At 36.5% G+C, this 18,919-nt stretch overlaps 1 protein-coding gene across 11 annotated transcripts in view; it reads left to right on the forward strand.

Annotated features, from left to right (window-relative positions):
- The window catches only part of epha8 (eph receptor A8), a 266,646-nt gene that overhangs the window by 227,381 nt on the left and 20,346 nt on the right, over nt 1-18,919 (forward strand). For 5 of the 11 annotated variants that reach the window (XM_073917076.1, XM_073917073.1, XM_073917074.1 and 2 more), the window contains 5 exons: nt 7,308-7,463; nt 8,897-9,358; nt 13,089-13,213; nt 16,292-16,454; nt 18,313-18,430. In XM_073917076.1, the coding sequence (XP_073773177.1) occupies nt 7,308-7,463; nt 8,897-9,358; nt 13,089-13,213; nt 16,292-16,454; nt 18,313-18,430 (1,024 nt within the window). The remainder of the gene's footprint in view (nt 1-7,307; nt 7,464-8,896; nt 9,359-13,088; nt 13,214-16,291; nt 16,455-18,312; nt 18,431-18,919) is intronic. The other 6 variants (XM_073917081.1, XM_073917080.1, XM_073917079.1 and 3 more) reach the window with 2 other exon arrangements.

Genomic DNA, 18,919 nt, shown 5'->3' on the forward strand with positions numbered 1-18,919 from the left:
CATGTGACCTGGGTATTCCGGAGCAGTGTTTCAAAACATCTGCGGTTCAGGATCTCGACACCATGTCGAAATGTTAGTTTCAAGAGTTCACACTTAGCTGATGATTGATAATAAAGCTTTTTTGGCATGCTGTCGCAAGAGAGAGCCCTGAGCTTATGAGATCCTCAAACCCCGGGCTCCCTCCCGTTTGCAGGGTGAGAGGGGAGTTTGAGCTCAGGTAGATCTTATTGAACTCCCCCTAGCTTATTTATAGCTAAATGACAGATATGGATGACTGAGGAGAGGTGTACTTGCTAAGAGCTTGGCTATGGTATCAATTGTGGGTGTCCGATTTACTTAGGTTGCGTGTTTTCGGACTGTGGGAGGAAAGCGGGGAACCTGGGGAAAACACATGTGACCACGAGGAGAACAAGCAAAACTCCGCATAGAAATGTCGTCTGGTTTAGTAGGGACTTTAACTAGGGACATTCTTGCTGTGAGGCAACAGTGCTAATCACTGGGCTGCCGTGTCGCCCATCTGAAAAGGAGGGGGGGGGGGGTAGGGGGGGTTCTTCAAGACGAAAAAATTGAGATAAGAAAACTTATTTATAGTGAGTTGGGAATTATCTGATTGGAGAATCAATTATGAGCTGATGCGGGAACAGCTGAGAACAATCATAAGCACGTGATCCTCTTGAAATTTGTTTATAAATAAACTTCACTCAGTGTCAGCCATCCCATTTGAATATTTTTAATATTAGGCCCAACGCTAACACGAGTATTTTTAAAGCCACACATTTTTTTCTATGCATTTCCGCTGTTTGTCCACACGAAAACGAACCAAAACTCTGGGTAGAGTGTGGTCGTATGAACACTACAACTGGAGTTTTTTGGGGGCTTTTTCGAACAACCATTTTTTATTTAAAACATTGTCATACAAATTGACAAAGGTTCGGATAAAGCCAAAATTAAATGAAAAAATGTTATAGGAAATACTGTGAACAATGTCTTGCTCTGTTAAATATCATTTGGGAAATTTTTATTAAAGGGAAAAAAATTCACAGAAGCACTAATCATTTTGACTTCAACTGTATGACATGGCTTTAGAGACTGAATGGGAGCATCTCCTGGGTTTTTATATCTCTCAAGGGAAGCAATCATTACAGTACAAGTACGGCTCCTCTTGCATGTTCAGAAACATCCAGCACTGTATTTTACACTCTACTGTCCAAATCTAGAGCAGGACAGTGATGCGGGTGAGTTAGCGGGACACGTCTGGCCCTTCAGTGGCGAGCGGGCTGTTTCAAGCACGTGTGTTTGGAGAAGCTGTGATCGAGTGGCCCATTTTCAGCTATGATTTCACTGACACAATCGTTCATCACTCAGACAATCCTCCTCGCTCATTAGCAGCTGTTGTTCGGCTCCCACTAGAGTTTCTGAGTGTTTCCGTGTGTGTATTTCAGGGCACGCGTCATGAGGCTCTTAAAGAAACGGCTTGGCCAAATGAAAATTCTGCCATTATTGTGTTTTTAGTCACCCTCACGTGGCTGATTTTTTATTTATTTATTTATTTTATTTAGTTTGATATTTTTGCAATTTTAAGAATTCCAACATCTATTAATAATAATTATCATTAAATTATTATTATTATTACCATTATCTTTATTAATATAATAATAATAATAATAATAATAATAATAATAATAATAATAATAATGATGAAAAATAATAATAATAATAATAATGTGTTTTTGTAATACTTTGGTCAAAAATTTAAATGGCTAAAATATGGTAAAGGTTTTACATATATTAATATTCTAGCAAGTTTTCTGACATTGTATTTTTAATTATTAATGTTAGAAATTAATATTATATGCAAAGTATAACAATATATAAATGTATACATAAAACTATTTGAAATATTAATATTACAAAATAAAACTACTACTACTACTACTAATAATAATAATAATTGTAATAATGGTAATGATAAAAATAATGGTAATAATAATAATAATAATAATTGTAATAATGGTAATAATAATAATATTAATAGTAATAATAATAATAATAATTGTAATATTGGTAATAATAATAATAATAATAATAATAATAATATGGTAATAATAATAATAATAATAATAATAATAAAAATAATAATAAAAAGTAACTCCAATCTTGATTCAGGATTTACAAATTTTTTGATTCAGTATTTGTTTTGCTCTCTCCCTCTTATGCAGGTGGACGCGCGTACATGTGCAAATGGCAGATGAAGAACAGAGATGTGCATTACAAATCTGCATTTGCTGACAAACAGTTTGAGCTACTTATCAGAATTATGGGAGTTGTCGGCCCGACAATATTTAATTGGATGAACATATTTTGGTCCTATGCCTTACCCAGAAAAGTTAGTCGTGACAGCATGTTTTTAGGTCATCACTTATTAAACTAAGCTAACCATGTTTTAGCTTAATTTTATAAGTTACACAAGCTGTTTTAAGTCAGTTTAGCACAATATACAGTAAGTTCAACGCACTTAAAGTTAATTTGACTAAGCTTTAAAAAATTTAAGTCAACCACGATTTTTTACAGTGCATTAATATGCTTTTAGGCTTACTAATCTTAGAAAAAAAATCCAATACAGTGGTTAGCACTGTCGCCTCACAGCAAGAAGGTCGCTGGTTCAAGTCTCTGGGCCAGTTGGCATTCCTGTGTGGAGTTTGCATGTTCTTCCTGTGTTAGTGTGGGTTTCCTCTGGCTGCTCCGGTTTCCTCCACAGTCCAAACACATGCGCTATAGGTGAATTTAATAAACTAAATTAGTGTTTGAGTGTGTGAATGAGTGTGTATGAGTCTTTCCCAGTGATGGGTTAAAGCTGGAAGGGCATCTGTTGTGTAAAACAAACCCTGGAATAGTTGGTGGATCATTCCACTGTGGCGACCTCTGAAATAGAGACTAAGCCGAATTAAAATGAATGAATTGATCAATTGTATCATAATTTTATGTTCATTTCTCTGACATACACTAGACTTTTTTTCCCTCGCTTTCCATGAAAAAAGCCACCCATTCATAATAATACCGACACAGTAAATCACCTCGTTCTCCTGCAAGACCTTGCATAGGCTGGATCTGAAAAACACTTGTGTGGTTATTCCTCTCAGCCACATTTATTTAACCATCTCCGCAAAGAGTAACACAAAATCAAGGTCAGCATACAATGGCTGTAAATATTCATTAAAATTCATTGTAATGCAAACGTGGCTGCGAGGAGAGCGGTTCTCTGACAGCTGCTGACAAACCAAACCGTGTGCAGCAAAAAAAAAAAAAACTCCTCACCGCAGGCCTTAATGTAGTGTATGTAAACACCATCGGAGCCTCTATCTGCTTCTTTAACTCTTATCAGCTCCGAGAAGAGAGTCTTAAAAGCCAGATTTCAGCCCGAACGCTAAAAAAGGTCAGCAAAGTTCATCGTGATTGGCTGCGTCTGTATGTTGCGCTTCTGATTGTGTTGCCAGAGGAAGCACTGTCGAAAACTTCAAAGCGTCCCGACGTCACTGTATTCAAGCTCAATGTTTATCGTGACCTGCTTTTCAACTCAGGAGCTTTTCAAAAAAACATCAAGGGAGGGAAGGATTAATCGGATCAAGCCGAAAGAGAAAACAGACAAGGATAAATACTGCAAGAAGGAATACTTTTTTTTTTTTTTTAGGACTCCCTAGGGTTTCTGTCGGCGCAGATAAAGAACTTGTTATCGCTCTATGTTAATTTTCTATTCTTTTTTTTCCCTTCAGTTTCTTGTTGTCGTTACTTGAGCGCTCTTCTTCAAACTCTGAATCGCTGTAGCTGAGTGTCACATCGTCGCACTGCTTGTTTACAACTTGTTGTGTTTCAATTCGTTCAAGTAAGATTCAGAAATATATTAAGGCCTTACAAATAAGATTTGTGTATCTCTGATTGCGAATAAAATTTCCGTTCATTTGGATTAACATAATCGAACTCATAAACTTTGTGATTTGATATTTGCTAACTAGAGTTAAGTAATAATGTCAATAAATGCAATGTGTTTGAAAAGTTTCTTATTTAAAAAAAAAAACATCAACTAATCAGCAGGCACTGGGTTTACTCACTTTAAGTAAAGTCAACTAATAGCTTTAAAAGTGGCTTTATTGTGGTCAATGGTGTCAAATGCGGCACCAAGATTGAGTAAAACTAAGGCCTCGTTTACACTAATGCGTTTTTGTTTGGAAACGCATAAGTTTTGCTACAGTTACACCATCCGTCCACACTACGCCGGAGTTTTCGAGTGCCAAAAAAGGAGCATTTTGAAAACGATGGAGAGGCCGTTTGCATTCTAAAACACTGCTGCTCCATCTCAGTGTGGATGGGGAAAAACTGAGACATCTGAAAACGGAGGCGGGGCTGCTGAGATTCGCTACCTGATTGGGGCTGTTGTGTCATTTCGTATCCTTCCCTTATTCGCCCCCATAGATATATACATTAGATGTCGCCTACCCTGTTGTTGTCTATTGGAAGGAATGCGTCAATAGAGCTGCCATTTTGGAAAAGGGTAGCGTTCCATTGAAATAAATGTGGGATCAAGGTACAGTGGAGGGCTGTGGACATCCAAAGCCAGAGATATACACATATACACATATATCTATGATCGGGAGTTTTCCTGGATGTTATTATGCAATGAAATTTTTTTTTTTTTTCTACATCACTTTTCTACATTGATGGATCAGTGATCGCACGGGCATTCCTGACAAAAAGCTTGTGTTTGTGTGTGTGAAAATGTACTATCCACCCTCCCTGTTAAATTTGATATAATCATGTCCTGAAACACAGCTCCTCTCCTGCTTTCACTTCTCATACTGACGGAGGGAGCGATTCGTTTGTGAATGAATCTCCATTATGAACGGCTCGTTCACTAGCCGACAATAATACAAGCTTCTGGCAGCGCAGCATCTCGTTGTCATATTTCTTTTGAATTGTTTGCTGACTTTATTAAAAAAAACTAGCATAAGCCGAGTATTTAGTGTGAGTTGGAGCTACTTTGCCTTACGGTGAATGCAGTAAGTGACTGTATTATCATCAATAACGTTACCTGATTAGCACAAAAGTTCATAACATACAAAAATGTAAAAAAACTAAACCTTACCTATGTAATGTTCTGCCTTTGTGCTTTGTTTTCTTTGTTTGCTCATTACTTCACAAGTAGTCATGCACTAAAGTCCTGCATCTTCACGTAATAACACTCTTGACTAGTGCGGTTGAATGACATTTTTCCTGGGAGCACTGTACCAATATGGCGGCGCTATCGACGCATGCTCAGGGTCCCTATGCGATATCTAGTGTATATATCTACGATGTGTTTGTGTGTATGGAAATGTACTATCTACCCTCCTTGTTAGATTTGATCTAATTGGTGTCCTGAAACACACCTCCTCTCCTGCTTTCACGTCTCATACTGACGGAGGGAGCGATTCGTTTGTGAATGAATCTCTGTTGTGAGACTCCTTCACTAGCCGACAATAATACAAGTTTTTAGCAGCCTATGTAATGGAGATTACATAGACCTGTGTAATGTTCTGCTTCTGTGCTTTGTTTTCTTTGTTTGCTCGATACTACACCCGTAGACAGCGCTAAAGTCCAGCATTTTCACGTAGTAACACTGTCTTGGCTAGTGCGGTTGAATGACACTGGTCCTGTGAGCACTGTACAAATATGGCGGCGCTATAACGCATACTCAGGGTCCCTATGCAATATCTAGTGTATATATCTATGGTAAACAACAACATGAACATAGAAATGGGAGCATTGTTTGCACTATTGTCTGTTTTAGTTGCCATTGTGCAACCTGTGTTTGTTGACTAACGATAACCAAATGCCAAACGAGAGGCATGCTTCCTGTTTATACTAGAACGCGCATGCCCAGAGTGCGCGAATAGTCACGTGATATACGTTTTTGGTGGCGTAGTGTGGCCAGAGATATGTTCAGAAACGCTAGGTGAAACGCTAGTGTGGACACAGATCGTTTTTGATCTAAAATGTTGTTTTAAAACTAAAACACACTAGTGTAAACGGGGCGTAATAGTGAGATGCACCCTTGGTCAGCAGCTAAGAGTAAATCGTCGGTTATTTTCACTAATGCAGTTTCTGTACTGGGATGAGGCCTGAAACCTGACTGGAACACTTCAAAAACATTATTCCACAAAAAGGAGCGTAGTTGGGCAGAAACAACTTTTTTTCTAGTTTTTTTAGACATAACATACTTTGCGACATCGCCCAGTCCTGGGTTTATCGACTTTTTTAAAGTTAAATAATTGCTTTAAAAGCAATGGGTTTACTCACTCGTTTAAGTTAAGTCAACTAATCCCTTTAAAAACAACAGGTTTACTCATTTTTTTATTAGGAAAGTCAACCAATGGCTTTAAAAAATGTAAAATTAAATGCTTGTGTGTGTATACAGTTGAAGTCAGAATTATTTGCCCCTCTGTATAATTTTTTCCTCAATTTCTGTTTAGCTGACAAAAGATTTTTCCAACACATTTCTAAACATAATAGTTTTAATAACTCATTTCTAATAACTGATTTGTTTTATCTTTGCCAAAATGACAGTAAATAATATATTACTAGATATTTTTCAAGACACTTCTATACAGCCTAAAGTGACATTTAAAGGCTTAACTAGGGTAACTAGGTTAACTAGACGGGTTAGGGTAATTAGACAAGTTATTGTATAACGATGGTTTGTTCTGTAGACTATCGGGAAAAAAATTTGGTTAATGGGGCTAATAATATTGTCCCTATGGTTTTAAAAAAAATTAAAAACTGCTTTTATTCTAGCCGAAATAAAACAAATAAGACTTTCTCCAGAAGAAAAAATATTATCAGACATACTGTGAAAATGTCCTTGCTCTGTTAAACATCTTTTAAAAAGAAAAAAATTAAAAGGGGGGCTAATAATTCTGACTTCAACTGTATATGGATTTTTTTAAATCTCTGTTTATCGCTCCACAATACTCAAAAATACTAATAAAATATACATAATCAGGTTAAATATGGATGAAATATATCCCTCAGAACATATACGAATAACATTGTTGGGTCCATGCAAGTCCTGCTGAAGTGGAGTTTTCTGGCTCAGTGCAGATGAAAAATAAACCTCATGTTCAATCCAAGCTTAAAAAAATATGGTTTAAAAAATCTAAATAAAAAAATTGTCTGCTTTTGTCTGCGGTATTTGCCTTTGAATGCAGTTTTGAACTTCTGAGATGCTGTAAGAGTTGGTGGATTGTGTTAAGTGTAATTGTTTGTTTGTTTGTTAGCGTGTGAGGTGGGTTTCTACAAGCCTGTGGCAGGAGATCAGCAGTGTGGAAAATGTCCTCTGCACAGTCACTCTGAGACTCGAGCAGCTCTGTCCTGTCCCTGTGATGCCAACTTCTATCGCTCATCTACAGATCCACCTTCTTCTCCCTGCACAAGTGAGTATTTTGATTTTTTTATTTATTCTATTTTATTTTATTTCTATTTTCAATTGTTTCCTTTTTAATTTAATTTATATTATTTATAAATTATTATTATTTATATTTATTTAAACTTTTTATTTATTTTATTTTATTATTGCTTTTACTTTTTGTTTTATTTGATCTTTACTCTTTTACTTTATTTAATTTTTATTTTATCGTTACTTTTTTATTGTTTTATTTATTTTATTTTATCTTTTACTTTATCTTATTTATTTTTCTTATCTTTACTCTTTTACTTTATTTTATTTTTAATTTATTTATTTTTTCTTTCTTTCTTTATTTATTTATTTAATTTATTTTATCTTTACTTTTTTACTTTATCTAGTTTATTTATTTATTTTTATTTAATTTTTTATTTTTAATTTTTATTTATTTTATTTTCTATTTATTTTTATTTTATCTTTACTCTTACTTTATCTTACTTTATTTATTTATTTAATTTTATTTATTAATTTTATCTTTACTTTTTACTTTATTTTAATTAATTCATTTATTTTTTATTTTATTTTACGCCACTTTTTTCTTTTTCTTTTAGATTTTCAGATATTTTTTTTTCTATTTTCTATTTTTTTATTTATTGTATTTTATTTCATTTATTTTATTTTATGTTTACTTTTTATTTTAGATTTTATTTAAATGTATTACATTTATTTTACTTAAAATATTTTTTTATTATTATTATATATTATTATTATTATTATTATTATTTTATTTTACTTTACTTTACTTTACTTTACTTTACTTTACTTTTTTATTTTATTTTATTTTATTTTATTTTATTTTATTTTATTTTATTTTATTTTATTTTATTTTATTTTATTTTATTTTATTTTATTCACTATGCCAGCTTTGTTATTCATCTATCCCTGCAGTATTAACCATGCGCTCTATTACTTGAACAATTTAAATTATATTTAATTTTAATTCTAAATGCAATTTCAATTATTTAAGCAATTTAAAACTATAAATAATAATTTAAATTATTTTTTCCAAGTATTCATTTATTCGTAAGTATCTCTAAATACATTTTGGTATTAATTTAATTCTATTTTATTTAATTGTAGTTTTACTTTTTTATTTAAATTTCATTTTTTATTATTATTATTATTATTATTATTATTTCATTTTATTTTATTTTTTCTTATTCTAAAGTGTCTCCACAATACAGTTTGGGACCAAAACTTCTGTTTGATTATTCATATTCTTTTTGTAACTTTTAATGAGTGCTGAAATCGCATGTCAAGATTACTTGTTGCACCAGGCTTGTGTGGTTACTGAAGTGCAAATTCAATCATTCTGTTTTGATCAGCTTGCCTGATAACCACCAATTCCCCCAGCCTCCCCAATTAACCTATAATTAAGAAGTGTCTGCCTTCACTTTCCCACAGGACCTCCATCAGCCCCAGTGAACATCATTTCATCAGTGAACGGGACGTCGGTCAGTCTGGAGTGGGTTTCCCCTCTGGACACCGGAGGCCGCAGTGATGTGATCTATGACGTCCTCTGCCAGAAGTGTGATAAAGATGGGTTACAGTGCGAGGACTGTCGGGTGGGTGTGGGTGGAGGTAATGGGGTGGTTAATAGTAATGTTAATGGAGCTTCAGGAGACACCAGTGGAGCTGCTGGCGGGACAGTGGGAGCCTTGAATGGGCTTGTAGTGGCCAGGTCAGGAGCTGCTCTGGTGCGCTTCATCCCACAGCGAACAGGACTTACTGAACCATGGGTGACTGTGCTGAATCTCGCCGCTCATGCTAACTATACCTTCCGAATTATGGCGCTAAACGGAGTCACGCATCTGAGCAACGAGCAGCCGCAGTCTGTGATGGTCAATATCACCACTAACCAGGCAGGTAGGAGAAACTGAGAAACTCTGAATGCATGCAATAATCACATATTTGTTCGAAAAACATTGACGCTTGAAAATCGGGGCCTTAATATGCTTATTACAAGCGGCCGCCATTTTAAGAACCAAAGCGAGGCTGTGGTGGGAAGAAACCCGGAAGTATAGGACCAGCACTGTAAACATTGCAGTAACATGCTGTGGACTACAAACCTCCAGCTGTTGCCGAGATTTCAAAATGCAAAAATGGTGTAAACATCACTTTAATATCATTCAGTAACTTTATTTTAAACAATTAAAAGCAATTTAGCATCAAACAACATCACAATCTGTGAGCAATAAAACACTGCAATCCTCTGTGCAACACACCCTTGTTTTGTCTGTAATAGTGTTGTCCCGGTACTGAAGTTTTAAAAACGTCCATTTTCCGCTAACATTCAAGTGCCGCTAAACACGTTCATAAAAAGCACTGATTTACTATAGTTTTCACCAGTGCACATCAGTTTACCGCTCTTCACCCAGTACAAACGCAGATACACGGACACTGGAGCGCGAAGCAACCGTGAAGATCAGTCAACTCATCAAGCAGATCGCTCGTGTGTGTGTTTGTACTCGGTAAAAAGCAGAGGTTGAACTGATGACCTTCTCGGCCAATCACAGTCATTTCTGTTGAGCACGTAAACACAATGGCAAATCAGCGCTGTTTTAAGAAAGCCATCAACAGTGTCTTAAATGTTAGCGGGAAATTGACGTTTTTTCTTTTTATTCAGTATCGTGACGATTCTAATATAGTGAAAAAGTCAGTTCATTTACTCGAGTTTAACTAATGGCATCTAAAATAGAAGTTGTAACATTACTGGTAATTTGCCGAATGCTGCGCTGTGTGAGCGCAGAAGGAAGATTGCAGAGAAGAGCGTGTTCACATCTAGAACGCGCTGACGTGAGACGTCTACAATCAGAACATTCAGACGCATTCACATTCGCGCTGTTTATGAAAATAAAAGCCTTTCAATATTTTTCCAGACACATTTAGCTGCTGGATGTTAGTCAGATAACGTTTCTATAATCCTTCTTAATGAAACTGTGGACAAAAACATTAATAAAATGCTTATGATCAACCGCTGTTTGTTTACCTTCAAGCTCTGCTGTAGTTGCTTGACACATGTGCCATGTAGCAGCGTGAGCGCCAGCAAACACACATATTATGTACCATCAACAAAAGGCAGACCCCTTCCATGTTTACAAAAGTCATTTATAGTTAATGATGTCGGAATTTATCGGTATTTTGGAATGGATGTGTGAACATCAGAAAAAATCCGTGCCTGTATGAACAGCGCTTTATTTAATTTATCGGTAAAGTTGTTCCCGTACTTTTCCGCATATTAACCATTCACTGTGTGAAAGGAGCTATCGACTACAGGTTTTCAGCATTGTTCTAAATATCTTCTTTTGTGTTTAACCGTGAAAAGCAACTCAGTGACACGTGCATAATGAGTAAATGAACCTTTCAATTTAGTGTAAACTATATTAATAATAATAATAATAATAATAATAATAATAATACATTTTATTTAAAGGCGCCTTTCTGGCAACTCAAGGACACAGTACAATAAAACAAGAGCAATAAAACAATAAGAAAATTAATACAAAAAAATATAAAATCAGCAATAGTACAGATAAAATGAATTAGTTAAGTATTAAAAGCCATCTTCAAGAGTTTACACTTAGCTGATAATTGATTATAAAAGCTTGTTAGGCATGCTGTCCCGGGAGAGAGCCCTGAGCTCATGAGATCCTCGAGCCCAGGGTTCCCTCCCGTTGCTAGGCGGAAGGGGAGTTTGAGCTTTGGTAGATCTCGAGAACTCCCCTGCCGTAGTAAACGATGAACATTAAGTGATTGCTCTAGGAGATAACTACATACTAGTAGCATGTCTTTGGTGCCGATTTGGATTAGTCAATTAACTTAATTTGCATGTTTTTGGATGGTGGGAGGAAACCGGGGAACCCGGGGGAAACCCACGTGAGCACGGGGAGAAAGTGCAAACTCCACACAGAAATGTCTGCTGGTTTGGTAAAGCCTGGAACCAGAGACATTCTTGCTGTGAGGCAACAGTGATATGCACTGGGCCACCGTGTCACCCATCTAGGAAGAAGGAGGAGTAGGGGTGGAACGAAGATAGCAGTGGAATGAGACCCAGGGTATTTATAGTAGTTTAGAAGTCATCTGATTGGAGCATAGTGAATTGGATAATGCGGATCCAGCCGCTAACAATCATAAGCACGTGATCCTCTCGAAATTAGTTTATACATAAACTTCACTTAATTAAGTGGGTTTTGAGTCTTGATTTGAAAAGTAAGAGGGAGTCAATGTTTCTGATGGCAGGTGGTAGTGAGTTCCAAAGCCGTGGAGCAGAGCGGTCGAATGCTCTATAGCCCATAGACGAGCAGAAGGAACAGACAAGTAAAGGGAAGAAGAAGATTGCACGGAGAAGGAACAGAAATGTGGATGAGGCAAGAAAAATATGTAGGGGTGAGATTGTGGATGGCTTATGTTAACAGGGAAATTTTAAAATCAATTCGAAAATGAACTGGTAACTAATGAAGCTGCTGCAGGACAGGGGTGATGTGATGTAGAGATCTGCGCGGGACTAAATTTTGAATCCCGCCCGCACCCGCCAGGTTTTAGCCGGAACCCGACCGCTCCCGCTTATATTAAGCACTTGATGTCCCGCTGCCCGACCCGCCCCGTTTTCTATCCGCCGCGCCCGATCCCGCTAAAGAGCGGGGGGAGAACAAAAACGAAAATCACCCAGTTACACAGTCCAGACAGCCTATAACAAGCTGTCTGTATAAACACACACACAGACAAAGCTTTCTCTCTCATTCGCGCGCGCGCGCCCTCTAACACACACTCATAAGCACCAAGCACAAACACAGGCAAAGCTCTATCTCTCATTCGCGCGCACCCGCGCGCACACATACACACACACACACATCTCTCATTCGCGTGTGCGCATACATACACACACACACTGCAACAAACAAGCTAAACACAGCATCGCGCTATTTCATTTACACACATACATACGCGTGCTCACTCTGGAGTCGGGAGCGATATTGCTAGACAGCCCGCTCCCGTCCCAAATTAAACCCGTTACCGACCGCTCCCGTGATTTATTCGGAAATTTATACCCGCGCCGCGGGAATGCAGACCTCTAATGTGATGAGAAGAAGGGGTTCTGGTGATGATACGGGTAGCGTTCTGGACCAACTGAAGCTTACGGAGGGATTTATGAGTGAGACCAAAGAGAAGGGAGTTGCAGTAATCTAAACGAGATGTGACAAGGCTATGAACGAGAACAGCAGTGGCGTGAGGGTGTAAGGGAAGGGCGGAGGCGGTTAATGTTACGTAGGTGGAAGTAAGCAGACCGGGTGATGTTATTGATGTGAGAATCAAAAGGTGGGGTGCTAGCAAGGATGACACCCAGACTCTTAACCTGTTTGGAGGGATAAATGGAACAGTCATCAATAGAAAGATGTCAGTTTTGGAGAGTGTTGAGTTAACTATCCCTTTAAACAGCTAATAAGTATACAAGTTTGGTTTTAATCAGACAGACAATCTAAATCTTGTATTATCTAGAATTTCCATGAGCAAAAATACAATGCATTTCATTATTTCATTGATGCAATCTTATGCTTTCACAAAATGCTTTCTTACACTCATCCTCTTGTCTCCTCAGCTCCATCTGAAGTGATGGCCGTCCGGCAGGAAAACGCCAGTCAGAACAGCGTCACTCTTTTCTGGCATGAACCAGCGCAGCCTAACGGAGTCATATTAGAGTATGACATCAAATATTACGAAAAGGTAATTCCTACATCAGCACCGATAAATTCCCAATCCTGCAGGAGTGATATTCGTTCATTAGCTGCGAAGGCCTCATCAACCATAGAAATGGCTCAATGGTCGAGCCCCAGCGTAATGAAGGGTCACATTTTATAGACCGGCCCGGAGTCAAATATCCCATTTTAAACACTCAGTTTATTGGCAGCCGAGGCTAATTGAAAGGAAATGACCGACCAATAGTGCTCTCAGACTGATTTGCTGAGATTATTTAAAGTGACATTGAAGACAAACACACAGCGAGCCCTGCCAAACACTGGAGGGAAGTTAATTGTCGCGTGAGCCAGGAGCTTTGCTGCCTAATGGCGCAAAAGAGATCTCAGCTGTGACAGAGAATTAGTCTGCAGTGCCTAGTCAACAATGCTGCTATGTAAATATGATTTACGCACAATCCCTGTTTGCCGAGCTGCTGCCGTGTGTTGATTTCCTGGTGATTGGTGCTTAGCAAAGAGCAGGCAGTGGTTTTTTGACGGATATACAGCACTGGCGGTCTCCTTAGAGGACTAGGGAGCATCAAAAGTGTATTAGCAAAGTAAAATGCTTCATAAGGGACAGTTCATGGACACAGTGGGATAAAGTGAGGAATGCTATAAGATTAGCGCTCTCTTTTTTCAAGGTGGGAATTATACATTGACAATCAGGGGGTGGTTAGGGATGGATTTATTGATTTGGGGGCCCTAAGCAAATCCAGCCAAGGGGCCCAACAGTCCTGAAATGCACCTTTTTACTTTCATTTATTTTCTATTTAATTAAACTGATGTTTTTTTCTCTTATTTTCTGTGTTTTGTCTTAATTTTCCTTGAATTCACAACTAAAAATAATACATAAACTATTTAGTTTTTAAAACTAAATCTTTACCTGATTTGACAGCTGGACTGCGCCATGATTAGGGGTCATTTGGGGGTAACAAGATGCAGTAATTAACATAAAACTTTAATTTGTTAGACCCTCACCATACAAAATGAAAACAGTTTTTTATTTATACAGAGCATCAGGAAAGTATTCATAGCGCTTCACTTTTTCCACATTGTTATATGTTACAGCCTTATTCCGAAATGCATTAAATTAATTTATTTCCTCAACATTCTACACACAATACCCCATAATGACAATGTGAAAAAAGAGTTTTTGAAATTGTTGCAAATTTACTAAAAATAAAAAAGCTGAAAAATCAGATGTACATCAGTATTCACAGCCTTTGCTCAATACTTTGTTGATGCAGCTTTGGCAGCGATTACAGCCTCAAGTCTTTTTGAATATGTTGCCACAAGCTCGGCACACCTGTCTTTGGGATTTTTTGCTCATTCCTCTTTGCAGTACCTCTCAAGCTCTATCAGGTTGGATGGGAAGTAACAGTGTACAGCCATTTTCAGATCTCTCCAGAGATGTTCAATAGGATTTAGGACTGGGCTCTGGCTGGGCCACTTATTGACATTCACCGAGTTCTGTGTTCCGTCTGGCCACTACCATACAGGTCTGATTGGTGGATTGCTGCACATGGATTGTCCTTCTATAAGGTTCTTCTCTTTCCTCAGAAGAACACTGGAGCTCTGACAGAGTGGCCATCGGGTTATTGATCACCTCCCTGACTAAGGCCCTTCTCCCCTGATCACTCAGCTTAAATGGCCGGCCAGCTCTAGGAAGAGTCCTGGTGGTTCCAAACATCTTCCTTTTACGGATGATGGAGGCCACTGTGCTCATTGAAACGTTTAGAGCTGCAGAAATTTATCTCTAACCTTCCCCAGCCTTGTGCCTCAAGACAATCCTGTCTTGGAGGTCTACAGACAATTCCTTTGTCTTCATGCTTGGTTTGTGCTTTGACATGTACTGTCAACCCAGGGACCTTATATAGACAGGTGTATGCCTTTTCAAATCATGTCCAATCAACTGAATTTACGATAGGTAAACTCCAATGAAGCTGCTGAAACATCTTAAGAATCATCAGTGGAAACAGAATGTACCTGAGCTCAATTTAGAGCTTCACGCCAAAGGCTTTTTTCCGCACATCACTCTCTTGTTTGTTTGTTTCTGACAGGATCGGATGTCAGAAGCAATTCAATAATCATGTGCACATTATTATCATGAGCTTAAGAAGTTCTTTATTTAAAATATAGAGAGCGCTAGCACGAAAGCGAAACCTCTCACGCTTTAGACGGCCTTGTTAAAAAAACTACAGGGCACAGGGCGGATTCTGCTCCTCTTCTTGGCTTTGTGGCTGTTCATTAAGATGACGACAAGGTTTGTTTAAGCTCAGGTCGACTATGGCTCGTTATTATATGTATATTTTATAACGGTGTAATGTCTCAGCTGTGTTTTTAAAAATGGTGCTTCCTTTGTTTTTGTTCTGGCTTGATGAACAAGCGAGTGACGTATCGCTGTAAACCAATAGCATTCAGTTGCACTTCTGGCTCCGCCTTTTGGTACCCTTTTGTTGTGCTCGGTACCCAAAAAGTGATATGGTACGGTTTGCTTTTAGGTACCCTTTGACGGTGGAAACCATAAAAGCAAAACAAACTGAAACCGTAACCTACCTTACCACTCAGTGGAAACGGGCATCCGCTTACCTCGTCAATTGGTTAAATATGCCTCTTGTTGAGATGGGGGAGGGGGTTGTGTTTGTTTGTTTGTTTGTTTGTTTGTTTGTTTGTTTGTTTGTTTGTTTGTTTGTTTGTTTGTTTGTTTTTTTAACAATTTAACAAAAATATACAAACAAGTCCAAAAAGGCTTTAAAAATTGCTGAGGGGTAATGAGATTTTTTTAAAAGATGCTGCAAAAACAGTGTCAAGGTAAATGTGTCTTTGTGTGTGTGTGTACTCTGAACTTTGTAGTAGCATTTGTGTGTGACTTATCGTTGTAGAAAATACTAAACCGAGTAATGCACATATTCTGGAGGCTTTAATAAATAATCTGATGGGTATTTTGAGCTGAAACTTTACAGACACATTCTGAAGACTCTTAAAAACAATCTTACATCTTGTAAAGACAAGCAAATAGGTGCCTTTTAAATAAAGAATTTACTTGAATAAGTTCTTATTTCTACAGGACAATGAGCAGCAAAGTTATGCTACACTGAAGTCAAAGAACACCAGTGCTAAAGTGTCCGGTTTGAAGCCTGGAACGAGTTATATCTTCCAGATTCGGGCCAGAACCTCGGCCGGCTGTGGACGCTTCAGTCAGTCAGTAGAGATACAGACGGGCAAAGCACGTGAGTGGTTCAGTATTACTTTGCACACTTAAAAAAAACAATAGATTTCCTTTTTTTTAGTTTAGTTTAGTTTTTTTTTTTTAGGTAAGTGGTTGCATATTTTATTGCTGTCTATTTTTTTCAATGCAGGAATGATATTTATACTTTTGTTTGTATTTATTTGTTTTTTCTAAATGTTTAACAATGCTTAAAATGTATTTATTATTTTTATTTTAATAATTTTATTCTTTTAATTTGTTTATGTATGTGTGTGAAAGGCATGTAAACAATAAAAATATTTTTAATATTGTACATTTTGCTAAAGTTAAGAATGAACATTTAGTATGTCTTATTTTGTTTTTTATTTATTTATATGTCTATTTTTTACATATGTGTATTTAAGATTATATTTGATTTTATATATATTTTCATTGTATTAAAAGATTGATATAAACATGTATATACATTTATAACATTTATATAAATATATTGTCATGTAATATGTATTTGCATGACATATTTTAGGAGGCCTGAGTATAAAATTTTAATAAAAAATAATTTAGTGTAGATATTAGGCATGGGCTGGTATAAGATTCTGACGGTATGATTATCTTAAATAAGTATATCATGGTTTCACAGTATCATGGTATTGTCATTACTGATCTAAAATATGTTCTTTTTAAATGTCTGGGTAAAAAACTACTTCTTCCACTGTGAAAAAAATAGATTTTTCCACCCTAGAAATAATCTATATATACATACAGTTGAAGTCAGAATTATTTGCCCCCAATTGATTTTTTTTTTTTCATTTGCAATATTTCTCAAATAATTTTTAACAGAGCAAGGAAATTTTCACAGTATGTCTGATAATACTTTTTCTTCTGGAGAAAGTCTTATTTGTTTTATTTTGGATAAGGGAAAAAAAGCAGTTTTAAATTTATTATGAACCATTTTAGGGTCAAATTATCAGCCCTCTTAAGCTTTTTTGTTTTTGTTTTTTTTTTTGCCTTATTACCTTAACCTACCCAGGTCATCTAATTAACCTAGGTAAGCCGTTAAATGTCATTTTAAACTGTACAGAAGTGTCTTGAAAAATATCTAGTAAAATATTATTTATTGTCATCTTAAGATAGCATAAAATAAATCAAGGATTAGAAATCCGTTATTAAAACAATTATGTTTAGAAATGTGTTGAAAAAAATCTTTTCTCCGTTAAACAGAAATTGGAGAAAAAAAATAAACAGGGGGACTAATAATTCAGAGGTGCTAATAATTCTGACTTCAACTGTATATTTATATTTTAAGAAACATTTCAAATATGTCACTAACATGTCAGGCTAAATAATTCAATAAATCATTGTTGACTTCTGCTGTCTTCATTAGATTCAAAAACAGTTTTGTCCCCAAATAAACTTGCTAAAATAGTCTTAACACACAAAAAAACAAACAAACAAAACAAAAAAAGACTTAATATATCGTAAAAATGATATAACAGAAAATCTGTGCAGTTTAAAAACCTTGACTGTTCCAAACCGTGGTAAACCTTGAAACCGATTATCGTCCCATGTCTAATAGATATAAAGAACATATCTCATTAATCTCAAAGTATTAAAAAACTATCTGCAAGTTATCTGAATTGCTTAAATAAGTACTATATGGCATTTCCAAATGTTTTTCAAACTCATTGAAGGCACAAAAAGTGATCCAAAAATAAATCCCCTTTTGCCACCATACGCTGCTGTATTTTGTGTTTATGTGTTTGAATTGTACACAAACACACACGTTCTGGTCGAGCGTCTCCTGCTGTGAGAAAAGCGGTGATGATTCAGTGTTTAATGACGCGTTGGTGTTGATATTTGGTTTCGTGTTTCTCCGCCAGCTCCCCTGCGAAATACCAACGTGACGATTATCTGGATCTGCATGGCTTCGGTAACAGGACTGGTGACATTTCTGGCCGTTGTCATCTGCAGAAAACGGCAAGAGGAGTACTTTGAATTGTCTGCATTCATTTTCCCCTGCTTTATTCTGTAACACTTTCTATTGCAGTTACATTATATGAAAGTTTTGCCTAAAAATACAGTCATTATTTACTTACTCTCATTCCAAACCTGTTCTTTCTTTCTGTCGCTGAATCATTGGCTGGATTAGTTCAATATTGTAAATTGGAACAAATGATTCAATGGATTTGAATCAAAAGAATGATTCAGTCACAAATTGGACATCTCTGCTCTTCTCACGATTTAGATTTGTAATGAACTATGTCTGATTTTGTTCTTGTATGTCTTCAGAAGTCAAACAGGTTTAGAATAATATGAGGGTGAGCAAAATTGTACATTTTGTGAGTGAATTGTTAATTTTTTACCACTTAAACACTATACTGTAATATTTGTTTGCACGATTATATTTAGGAACGTTCACTCTCCAAAATACAGCTCAATGGAAATGTCATTTCATTGATTTTTGACTTATCCTCAAGTAATATATAG

This window comes from Danio rerio, chromosome 11 (genome assembly GCF_049306965.1).
Source record: "Danio rerio strain Tuebingen ecotype United States chromosome 11, GRCz12tu, whole genome shotgun sequence".
In the NCBI taxonomy this organism is placed as follows: Eukaryota; Metazoa; Chordata; class Actinopteri; order Cypriniformes; family Danionidae; genus Danio; species Danio rerio.